Source organism: Zonotrichia leucophrys, chromosome Z (genome assembly GCF_028769735.1).
Source record: "Zonotrichia leucophrys gambelii isolate GWCS_2022_RI chromosome Z, RI_Zleu_2.0, whole genome shotgun sequence".
Taxonomy (NCBI): domain Eukaryota; kingdom Metazoa; phylum Chordata; class Aves; order Passeriformes; family Passerellidae; genus Zonotrichia; species Zonotrichia leucophrys.
This window is the reverse complement of record NC_088200.1, coordinates 43,356,820-43,369,056: the sequence shown is the minus strand read 5'-3', so window position 1 is coordinate 43,369,056 and position 12,237 is coordinate 43,356,820. Positions and strand designations below refer to the sequence as shown.

Here is a 12,237-nt window from a genome sequence, read left to right as displayed (position 1 = left end):
ATTTTTATGATTTTGAAATTAAGGGGCTCTCAGGCAAAGATATGGGAGTAGTAATAACAGTTATTAGGAAAAATAAAAAACACAAAAATAAAAATGCAGTAATATAAAACAATACTGGCAGAGTCAGAATACAACCTGACACCCTGTTGGTCAGGCTGTTGGTAGCAGTCTGATTGAATGGTGGCTGCAGTCCTCTTGCAATGACAGATGTGGTCCTGTTGAAACAATGGTCTTGTAAAAGGGTGCAGGTTTCCTCTGAAGGTCCAGTGACAGTGTAGATGGGCCTGGTCTTCTTCTGGGAATCCAGTGGAAAAAGCTGGTCCTCTGGGAATCCAGTGGGAAAAGGCTGCCTGTGGTGTTCCAAATCTCAGATTATATCCAAGTAGGAATGCTGGGCTCCTCTCCCTGGGTGGAGCATCTCACAATGGGATGATGTAATTTTATCAGTCATACAGTGAGACTCAATGGCATATTAACAGAAAATATTTTCCTGGAGGGAGGATGGGTTGTGGAAGACTGCCCCACCTAGTTTTAGCAAGTAGCCCAATTAACAGAAGATAACTGCCCACTTCTGACAGATGGCAATAGAATTTACACCCCCAGCCACATCTTATATTTGCAACTTAAGGCAAAAGACTGTTACCAAGGGTGATGGACAAGGTCATAGACTGCATGGATTCAACAAAAAAAATTTTTTTTGGACGTTGTATGAACATTTGACAAAGGTGTTCTGCAGACTAGGGGAATGATGTCTTTCTGTATATCTGTCAAAACAGGTAAGTGAAGTGAAGGGAAGGTGATAGGGTATTGGAAAGTGTGACATTTGGTGTGGGTATGGAATAAGGGGCGGATAAGTGTTAGTTTTGGCTAGGGTAGAGTTAACCTTTTTCATAGCATTTCATATGGGTCTGTGTTTTGGATTTGTGCTGAACATAGGGTTGATAATATGGAGATATTTTTGTTACTGCTGCTCAGGGACCTCCCTGATCACCACCTTCCACAGCTAAGGCCTTTTCTGCTTTTCGTGTAGTCACACAGGCAAGGGGACTGCACATATGTGGGAGATTGGAAAGAGACACAGCAGGCGCAGGTGACCCAAACTGGGCCCCAAAGGGATATTCTGTACCATACAACATCATGCTCAGTATATAAAGTTGGGAGAAGAAGGAGGAAGGGTGGACATTTGTAGTCATGATGTTTGTCTTCTCAAGTCACCGTTATCTGTGATAACGGTGCTATCCTGGAGATGGCTGAACACCTTCCTGCCCATGGAAAGCAGTGAGTTAGTTCCTTTTTTGCATTTCTTGTGTGTGAGGCTTTTGCTTTCCCTATTAAACTGTCTTTATCTCAGCCCATGAGTTTTCTAGCTTTTGCCCTTCAGTTCTCTCCCTGATCCCACTGCTGGGGAAGTGAGTGAGCTGCTGTATGGGGCTTGACTGTCCCCTGGGGTTAAACCATGACACCAGGTGTAAAATCCATAATAAATCACTAGGTGTAAAATCCATAATAACATCATGGAAGTAGTGTTAACTTAATCTGCTCTGGGTTAGATTAAAGAGTGTGTTCATCTAATGTACTAAAATGTATAAAGTTCCTGTCCATTTCAGCACAGGAGATAGGGGAAAAAATAAGATAGAAGGAAAACAGCATGAGTCAGAAAGAGAGTGTGAGTCAGTATTACTGACTGAACTGTTCGCTAGTCTGGTAACTTGCTGTGGAAATTAGTTTGTGATGTTTCGGGAGTAGAAGAGGAAATGTACTTATTCTGAGCCACTGCATAGAAATGCCAGCAAAGATAATCAGGTTGCTTCTGAGTCAGTGTGCTCCTTTCTTCTGACTATTCTGCTATCAAGTTAGGAATCTGAGTTGCAACAAATCCTTCTGGTTATGTTCTTGTGCTGCTGGATGTAGGAAAACATTAGAAAACATATGTGGAGAGTAATGAAACAGGAATGAGGAAATTTCTGGTAGAGAATATGATTCACTTACCAGAAATGACAGTTTGAGAAAACTGGCTTCCCAAGTTTTATGTCTGAAGTGGCAGAGTAACATCATTTACATGCTTGATGCAGGGAACATTAAATACATTAACTTAAGGAATACTGTTTGCATTGTATGCAGACTTTGGTCGCTTATAGGCAGCATCAGGGGAATGAGTCTGTAATAAAGGGAAAGAAACATGATAGCCAAGTGCTGGAGAGATATGTTTCTTACCCATTTAGCTGGAAAAATACAGTTTTGTGTCCTTACACAACCGTGGTTTGTGAGATCAGTTTGCAAATACTGATATACTGTGGTGATGCTCAAGCTGGTGGTGTGATGGGATTTGGGAGCCTGATGGCAAACCATCCATACATGCAGCTAAAATGCTGACATGTCCATGGGTGTGTTAAATGAAATAAAGATTAGGTTTTCTGTCCAGTGGAAGTTCCAGCAGTTTCTGATTGCAGAGGTGGAAGTGTGCAGATTTACAGCATACAAGTACAGAAAATGTATTTCTGTTCATTAAGATGAGGCTTAGTAAAGCAGTTGAAAACAAAACGTTGCCCTTAGATCTTGGTCCTTGCCTTCGGAGAAGTGCTACAATGGTGGAGTACTGTGATATTATTTCTCTGCTCATGTTTCTCATGTGGGAAGCATACTGTTTTGAGGCTGAACACCAGTATATTGAAACTTAGTGTTTAAGGCTTTCATCAGTTGTTAAATTACCTGTAGTTACCAGTGGTCTATGTTTCTTCAGATTGTTTTATGAACTGTATGATTATACATGCCATGTTTGCCATTCTCTTCCCTCTCTTGACTTCGGATCACCATTAATATTCTCCATAGTCTGTGCAGCAGAAAATTGCCTCACAAGGGGTTTTTCTGTTCCCATGGCTGACAGAGTTCTTGGCTCTCCACAAAGTTAGTAACCATGCCTGCAAGGAGGAGAGGACCAAAAGGGCCATTTGTCCTCTGTAATTTTGAAGATTCCACACGCCTTAATACTGATCTTGGCATTTGTTTGGGGACAGACCTGGAACAGGCCACTGCTTCAGTGCTAGTCACAAAATAATTGTAGTGTGCAAGTATGAAGAAATAAAAACTCATTCTTGGTGTCTAGTAGGTATGAACTTCAGTTACTGATGTGGTGGTGGTGTTGTTTTTTATTTTGCCACTAAAGACAACTAGTGCCAAATTGGTATTTAAAAGAAGGAAAAAATCCCTCCCCACTCTCTTCCCACCTTTTGTTTTTACCTTCTTGAAAAACTTCTGAAAGCAGCTAACCCATTCTTCCTAGCAGGAAAGGCAGAGCAAATGGAATGAGTAATATAACTAGGCATGGACCAAGTGAAAAGAGTTTCATTAGACACAGATGTGAGAAGTTAAGATACAAAAGCATGGGAACGCACAGAGGGCAGGGATAATGTGTTATTAAGGGACTAACTCAGGTCCTTGCTTATGTACTAGGAAAAAAATCAACCTTTAAATGTAGTTAAAAATACTTATTTGGAATGTTTTTGCTAGCAGATGGTATTCCTGGAATTATTTAATAAAATTGAATGATTTAAAAAAGTTTTGATCTTTATAAGCCATTTTAACACTGTTCTTTGGAGGGCAAAAAAGCCCCCTGTCCAGTCATATTTTCATGTCCACCCCACTCTTTGTTTTGTGTGTGTCTTAACTGTTAGAGCAGCTGTACTCCTCTGTTGTTCTTTTCTTAAATTCCTCCTTTAGAGTTCTTCACTTTAGTTGAGTACTTAAATATTTATCTCATTGACATGATCTGTTGCTTACCACTGCTTAACTGTGCTTGGAGAAAGCCCATTATCTAGTTTAAACCTGTTGTTTTAAAGCTGTAGAGAGATTATCTTTTCCAGATCCATCTGTGCACATTGATGGCTGTGTAGCCTCTGGCAGTATGTCACTACCATGATTGTCAGTTTGTTGTAGGTTCGGCCCACGGAATAATTTGTGAGTGCCCCTGAGTATTTCAGACAGAACTGGCCAAAGAATGGGTTTGTTGAGATGGGTTCTGCTTAAGCAAGTGCAAGTGCTTTTACTTGAAGTGAATTAGGATGAACAAAAGCTATTGGCATAGCTAGGTTTCTGACAGAACTGTTTGTAGTATACCTGTTCGCTGTATGTGTCTTTATTGATTTTTTTTTAGATTAAAATATTGTCTTGTGATCTCTTTTGAGATTCTAATATGAGCACAGGCTATGGACATTGGACACAACAGCATTTCTACTGATGGGAAAGATTGAGAGCTTGGACATGATGATAAATTTTGAGAATTTTTCTGGTAAGATTAGGAGGACGGAGCTATAAACATCACTTAAATAAACAATGCACCTGTGTAACATAGATAAAGTGTCAGGCATATGCTTTAGTTTTGAAAAATTAAATTATGAAAACAAAATCACCATAAAAGACCTGTGTTACATAACAAAAAGGCATTTAAAATATTTTTGTTTATATTTACAGTGTGATTAAACTAAGAATCTGTTTTTTAGGGCATCCAAAATGGATCTCAAGTGTGCTCTGGAAGAATGTTCAATGGCACTGAACTTATTTCTAAACAATAAGTTCTCTGAAGCGCTGGAACTACTTCGTCCATGGTGAGATTGTTATTTCCTGAAGTTGTTGTAAACAGACAGTATTTAATACCTGAAGGTTAATTTAAAGCGTCTGAAGGTAGTAATTTTAATTTATTATCTTTTTTCCAAAATTTCTCCATATTTGTGTTTTTTAAACTTTTTTTTGGGTCAGTAAAATCATCTAACATTGTTTATGAAGCACTGAATTGTGATGTTATAGAGTTGATCACTCTAGCTGTCTGTCTGTCCTCAAGCAGAGGGGAGAGGCGGGGGAGCAGGACCATATTCAATGCATCTTTGATCAAAAAATTTGTAAAATGAAAGTGTTTTTGACAATACAGAAAAGCTGGAGCAAAGCTCCAGAATAGTCTTTTGGTTATGTTTTATTTTATGTTTGAGTCTGGTGCTTATCTTTAAGCTCATCTTTTTATGTTCTGACTATTTTCCTTGTTCCCCTGTTGCCTTTCTTCCACTGAGAAGAAAAGTATGACAGTGCAGATGTAGGGAATTAAAGAATATGGAGAAGTTCACAGATGAAACCTGTCTTACCTGTGACTTCATTGGGAGGCAGTCTGAGTGGCTGATCTTTAGGACTGGGATCTGAATCCCATCCACCATTCTTCTCTTGTCTGTGTCTGAAAGGAGCGCGTGGTATTGAGGGATGTGTTGGCAAGAGGGATATGTAGCCAATGTCAATACAGTGAAGTAATATTCTCCCTCTGTTTGGTGCTAGTAAGAATGGATTAAGAGTGATACGCTGGTTGATGTTGTACAAACAAGCTCAAAGACAGCTTTAAATGAAACATCAGAAGGGTGACGCAGCTATCAAGTGTTTGCTTTTAGTGGTCTGGAGAGCTCACGTGAGGAAGGCAGTAGGCCAGGAATATTATCTCTTAGAATTAGTTGCAGTTAAGCTCAGGGGAAGATGATATTACTGTTGGAGTACCAGGATCTTTCTTGCTCCAAGGTCAGGGAGAATAAAACTCAGGAGACATTGTTTTTGATGTCTCACCCTGAAGTTTATTATCCTTATCTATTATGAACTCACGAGATGTGAGCTCTCTCTAACAAGTCAAGAAAGTGAGCTAAAATGATGTCTGTTCAAGGCTATTTAAGTCCTAATTATCCAATAAACATTTGTAGATTATATTATCAGATCTGTTACTTTCCTGCTTAATTCTTCCATCTTTTCACAAATTTACACAAGTGTCTCTGCATTTAATTTTGTATTGCATTGTAAAGTGTTGCTTAAATGCACAACATTCATGTTTTCCCTAGGTCCAAAGATAGTATGTACCATGCACTTGGATACAGCACTATTTTAGTTATGCAAGCTGCAATGACCTTTGAACAGCAGGATATACAAGTGGGAATTTCTACAATGAAGGATGCTTTGCAAACCTGCCAAAGGTGAGCCCAGGCAATCCCAACTGTAATGAGATACTAAATCCAAAAAGTATTATTTGTGACATACCCCAGTTCTCTGTATGTTTTTAAAGCAGGCTCTTGTCTGTATGAGAGTGGACTAAATTTGTAAAGGTGGAGTAAGTCCCACTACATTACTGGTGAAGATATTTTTCTACATGGTGTTGTGGCAACAACAGACTTGTCCTGTGTGGGTATTAATAGCTACTACATTTAGTTAAATGATTGTTTCATTGTGTAGACCTACACATAATCTGACATTTTTCAACTGTCTGAGCCATTGGCATCTGTGACTTCTTGTTTATCCAAAAGTTTCAAGGCCTATATTTTGAATTGTCCCCTCTCAGCATGCAAACATCTTAAAAAAGTTGTTTCCAAAGGTTGAACCAATAGTCTAATACAATTAAGCTTGTACTAAGGTTTCTGCTGAAAACCAAATAAGTTTTTTTGTTGTTGTTACAAATGTGTTTAGATTACTTTAAAATTAACGATGTTAAAAGCAATTTTTGTCTCACATCAGAAATTATCTGGACTGAACATTTTGCTTCTGGTCTTTCTTTGAACATCAAAAAAAAAAAACCTTAGAGAATGGGTTGTGGAAGCTAAAGTTTAAACAAATCTCTTCTTCAATATTGTTTAGTCTATTTTATCACAATTTTTTCCCAAAAAATGACTGCCAAATATTAGTTTAGACATTTAACATTATCATCATCTTAGCTATGGCAAAAAAGAAATGAGAAAACGTTATCAGATGCTGTCTGAAGAAGAGAAGGAGTCAGCAGTTTCTGCATCTTTTTTGGATGTGCTATCAATTTGCAGTTTCATCTGAACTATGTTGTTTAGTGTGAGTGAAGATTAGATGTGCCTCTAGTCTGCACTACAGGATTTCATCTCTGCAGGATATAAACTTTAATTCATGAGTACTCTAGTCTAGTCTGTCGCAAAACTCATAAAAATGCAAGAGAAAGGCAATTAAATGTTCAAAGTTGAAGAATTACCATGACTACATGTACCTTAATTGACTCTTTTCTTGTGTGCATTATGTTAATGTGTAGTGTTATAATCTTCTTCTCAGGATCCCACAATTGTCAATATATAGTGTAAACAAAAATGATAAGCTAATGGTTAGTGTTTATAATCAGTGACTCCTTGGCTTACAGAGTGCATTCATTTTCTGAATATAGCGTTGTTTCTCTAGCTTCTTCATAACACCGAGTTGTTTGTAATTTTTTTCCAAAAATTAATTTTTGGAATTAGAACGTGAGTTGAGATCTCTTGGAAGTAATGTGCTTTTATGGCATTTTATCTGGCATAAACCACCATAAAATACTGAAACATGTTGGTTGAAAACAGAGCTCCTTTTCATTTTTTCATTCTAATTTTGTGTGCATGTTTAAGAAATAGAAAAACGCAATTCATAAAACTTTGAATTCCAGTTAAAGTGTCTTGCCCAGCATCAGTGACACCTCTGTAGCTAGTGAGTGGCAGTGGGGTTGAAGCTGTCACACATTTAATGTAGATTAATGGAAATTGCAAGCATGCATTTAATGTTGGATAGGCTCTTTAGCCTAGAGACATACAAGTCTTCAGACTACTGAAAGAATTGAAACTGTTGACACATGATCGTTTTGCTAAGAATCTCTGTAAATTTTGGTTGGAAGTTTTTAAGAATTCCAGTTATTAAATTCAGGTTTGTGTTGAAATGTATGGCTTTCTTTTCTTCCATGCACAACCTATTTAGATTCAGGAAAAGAAGCACAGTGGTGGAATCCTTGTCCAATCTAGTTTCTAAACAGACAGTGGATCAGTTGACTGAAGGTAAGTAGTTAAATAACACAGTTAAAAGAAAAAAGGGAAAAAAGCTCAAAACTACCCCTACCAATGTATACAAATATGCTTAACTCTGACTTTACTGGTGTCTTACAGTAATAAACATGCAAATCATGTATATAATCTTTTCTAATTTGAATGCAAAGCTTCAGTGGAGAATTCAGGCTAATGGGGTTTTTTTGTCTCGGAGCATGCATGAATTAAGAAAGGAATGCCTTTCACAACACATTATAGGACTGAAGGGAAACTTCCTTTTTTTGACTTAAGAGAGCTCCCAAAAGTTTAAGAACCATTGATGCGGAGGAGTACATCCTTGTCATTAGTTGCATTGGAATCTGAATATATTAACAAGTTTTGTGCTTGTCTGTTTTGCCTTAAGGTGTTTTGGGAAATGGTATCAGTACATTGTTCATGGCTCTGAAAATGCTGATCTCCTATTTCTGATTCAGGCAGAGTCAAGTATGCATTTTTTTCTAACCTGGCACAAGAATCCTCTTTAATACTTGGACACATCAAACTCACCACGTATGCACTGTACATACAGCAGCCTTGTGCATGTGGCTGGTCTTGCAGCATGGGTGCAGAGCAACTTGTGTCATGTGTGTTAAATCAAATGTACTTTAGTGCTGCATGAAGACAGAAAGTCTGCCTGGGGCTTTCAGTTTGTTAAGCATGACTTGGTGAAAATCTGTTCATAATGTCTCAGTGGATGTAGGAAAAGCCTGAACCTCCATGAGGGTTACTATTCATTTGCAGAAATTTCTTGTAAGACGTGGAAGGAGGCCTGAAACACTGAGTTGCAGTGGGCTGTTAAGCTTAGAATCAATGAAAATTGTAGGAGATCCATCTACCAGAATGTCAAGTAGCTTTTGCCATAGGCTGAGGTCAGCTCTGACAATGTTTTGTCTGAGAAGAAGGGAAATAGAAGAATTCTGTTGGGATTTGTGTGTTAGAGCTATTACTCAGCAATTACTGAAATGGCAACAGCAGAATTTTGCTTTTTTTTTTTCTTTCTTTTTTTTTTTCTTTCTTGTCTTGGCAGCATTTTGTTTGTTCCATTGACCCCAAGAAGACAGTATTGACAATGACATTGCTGATAGTAAATAACTTTTCTTTCTTATATAGAGGAAATGCATGCTGAAATCTGCTATGCTGAGTGCTTATTACAGAAAGCTGCTCTCACCTTCGTACAGGTAAAGTCAGTTTCTCAACAAAAGATGTGATGTTCAAACAAAAATTTTTTGCTATTGAATGTTATTTCATGGCAGCAGTTGAAAGTATGGTAAATCTTGTGCTGCTAAGCAAAGTTCTCTTTTTGTTTGTATGAATAACCAAAGATGATATTCAGATATCAAGGTGTTACCCTAAGGTATAAACATACCACCTTTTAAACATACCTCCTGTTTTATACAAAATGGTATGTTTAAATGATTTACACATTGGATCACATTGGACAGTGTCCAGTGCCTACATAAAAATATTTTCAAGTATGAGGAAGTGTATTGTTTGAAAGTACAAGTCATTTTTTGCATGAATGAGTAGAATGTTTTCCAACTAACAAAACTTCAGCTGATACACATGTGTAATTTCCAATTCCATCTTGCTCTGTGTGCACATGGTGTCAGGAATAATACAGTAATTAATGCTTATAAAATGGGCATGCTTAGCATTGCTGAGGTAGCAATTCAGCTCACAGAAAGATCTGGTATTTTATACTGTGTGGTGCTAGTGATTTAGGTTGTAATTCAGGGACTTCATGCTACAGAGTTTTCAAATTCAATTTGAAACTTGATTCCTGAAAACAGGAGTTGTTCATCATACTTTTTGAAGATATGTGAGTGTTTAACAAGTGTTTATTAAATATATATTATAGATGATCTTTTCCAGTATAAATTATGAGAAAGAAGCGAGGCACACAGGATACACTAAGGTCAGATTAAGTTCCTTTTGCTTATGACTTAGGAACTACTTGATTTGGCCAGAAGTGTCAGGAAATACTATTAGTGGAATGCTAGTCTTTCCTGTAATTAGCTTGCTCCTTTACTAGCCATGTGGAAGCAACCCTCTTTTATTTTTATTCGATGGGTGGAGTCTGTTTTAACCATGAAAAGAATGTTGTTGGAGGTGGTGAGTTAGGACAGTATAAAATAATAAAAAAACATTAGATGTATATTTTCTCCAGAACACCACATCTGTATTGCTTTTGACTGTAATACCCTACTCTGCTGATTGCTGTGCTGCCTCATATTTTTCATCTTTGGCTGATCATAATTAGTGTTAGGATGATGATGATGATGATGATAACAAAAATGTAAACATTCAGAGGGAAATAGAATTCTTGTACTGAAACACTTGCATTTGGGTGTTCAGACTTGCAGACAAGAGAGATGAGGAGTTTTAAAATGGTAATCTTTTTATGAAAGCCAGACTTTCATTTGGTTGATCATTCTGAGGCCTTTTTTTGTTGCTCTTTTCATTTTCCATATTGTATATACTGTTCCTAAGTATTTAAATTTGCATTTCTGAAATGCCAGCATCTTCCCCTTTTATTTGAATTCTAGGAGAAAAAAATTCATGCTATTGAACCAATATTTTGCTTTTCAGGAATTTAGTTTTGATGGCAAGTATATTGTGGCTTTGTTTTGGTTTTGCTAGAGGTTAGTAAGCACATAAATTGAGTAACACAGGTAGTTACTTTTGATCAGCAATAGTTTCATCTGTTCGAGGGATTTTTCATTTTGTCTTCTGCCAGTTTCTGTAGGCTTCCTTGTGTATGTCAGAATCGCCATTTCCAAATATTTGAAACAGTTCCTGCAGCACCATCTGGTGGAGAGCTTTCTTGGTTCGTTTAGATACATCACAAATTCTGCCATAACTAACACTTCGACTTTCTTTTTCATCTCTCTCTTCAGTTTTAGAATTTGTAACGTGCACTAAAGAAATGTTTCCCTGACAACTTAGAGCAAGTGTTAATGTCAGTCTTAGAGACTCATCTAGTGACTGAAAAACGTTTTTAGTGTTTCCTACTATGACATAAGCTTATTAATAAATTTATATGTAGCTGGAGGATTCTTATGTATGTGTTATGTGTAATATGATCACACAATATTTTACAGTTAGTTTTTTTTTTCCAGGATGAAAATATGATCAACTTTATCAAAGGTGGCCTGAAAATTAGGACAAGTTACCAAATATACAAGTAAGCTATTAGAAAACACTTGACTTCAAAAGTAATATAAGCAGTTGCAGTGGCCTTAATGCTCCCAAAATACAAAGGAATATTTTGTATCTATCCTAGTCATCAGTCAGGAATTTCTATGTTGTGTTTCCCCTTCCCTCCTTTTTTTCTCCATCACAAGGGAATGTCATCAGGTGCTACAGACGACTCAGGGGAACAAAAGCAAAAATGAAACGTACTACCAGTTTGAAGGAGGAGTAAAACTTGGAATTGGAGCATTCAACTTGGTATGACTTCTTCTTCTACAGAAAGGCCATTGGGTTATTCTGTAGGACTGTCTTTCTTTGTATATGTGCTACTGTAACTGATTTAACATTTACACATTTGTAAAATAGAGATATGGGGTTTGGAGGTTTTATGCCATGTGAAACCAGCATTAACTTCTGGGTGTGTGCATGCTTTCTGGGGTGTTTCTGTTAGTTTATTCTGAACAGTTTAGTTCTCTGTGAGTAACTAATACATCTATTTCTGAAGTGAAAAGGGAGCTGCATCTACCTGTGTGTAGCAGGATTTTTAAAGATGCTTATGCTGTGGTTACAAAATGCCTGGAGTGACTGTTTAATTTTAACTCCCCCATGTATCCCATTCTTTTACTTCAGTGACATACTCTAGATTCTCATAGATAATTATACGTAGAAGAATGAACAGTAGTTTACTGAGTTTGTGCAAAGGAAAATTGCCTTTTCTTTACAATTTGCTACAGTTACCTTTTCACATCTGTCATGGCAATGGTTAAAGCTGATTTCTGCCAGTATGTTAATTTCCGTATCATTCTAGACTGGAGATGGCCAATTTTAAGTATGGTCAGAAGAACTCAGGTTTATCTGCACCTGACTTTAAAGTTCAAGCAACTGTGTTCATAAGTGTTCTTGCCTCTCCTATTCTTCATGGAGTCCTCTCAGTAGGAGGCTTAACAGAAAAAGTGTCTGATGGGCAAAATGTATTAGGGTGAATGGAGCTTTCTAAAAACTGACCGTCAAGTTGACCTGCTTCTTAATGCTATTGAAAAGGTGGTTATGATGTTTTTACATTTTCTGTTGTGTAGGATGTGGAGGATGCAGTAACAGAGGGATCAAAAATGCCCCATAGAGGGCTAAAGGATGATAGCAACAGCTAGTATTTCTAAAACCATTATGCTCACTGATCTGCTGATTCAGTACCCCC

At 37.4% G+C, this 12,237-nt stretch overlaps 1 protein-coding gene across 2 annotated transcripts in view; it reads left to right on the top strand.

Moving 5' to 3' along the window:
- Window positions 1-12,237, top strand: part of TTC39B (tetratricopeptide repeat domain 39B) — a 78,069-nt gene that overhangs the window by 48,590 nt on the left and 17,242 nt on the right. For both annotated transcript variants that reach the window (XM_064735765.1, XM_064735766.1), the window contains 6 exons: window positions 4,497-4,601; window positions 5,859-5,990; window positions 7,747-7,823; window positions 8,961-9,028; window positions 10,970-11,034; window positions 11,195-11,300. In XM_064735765.1, the coding sequence (XP_064591835.1) occupies window positions 4,497-4,601; window positions 5,859-5,990; window positions 7,747-7,823; window positions 8,961-9,028; window positions 10,970-11,034; window positions 11,195-11,300 (553 nt within the window). The remainder of the gene's footprint in view (window positions 1-4,496; window positions 4,602-5,858; window positions 5,991-7,746; window positions 7,824-8,960; window positions 9,029-10,969; window positions 11,035-11,194; window positions 11,301-12,237) is intronic.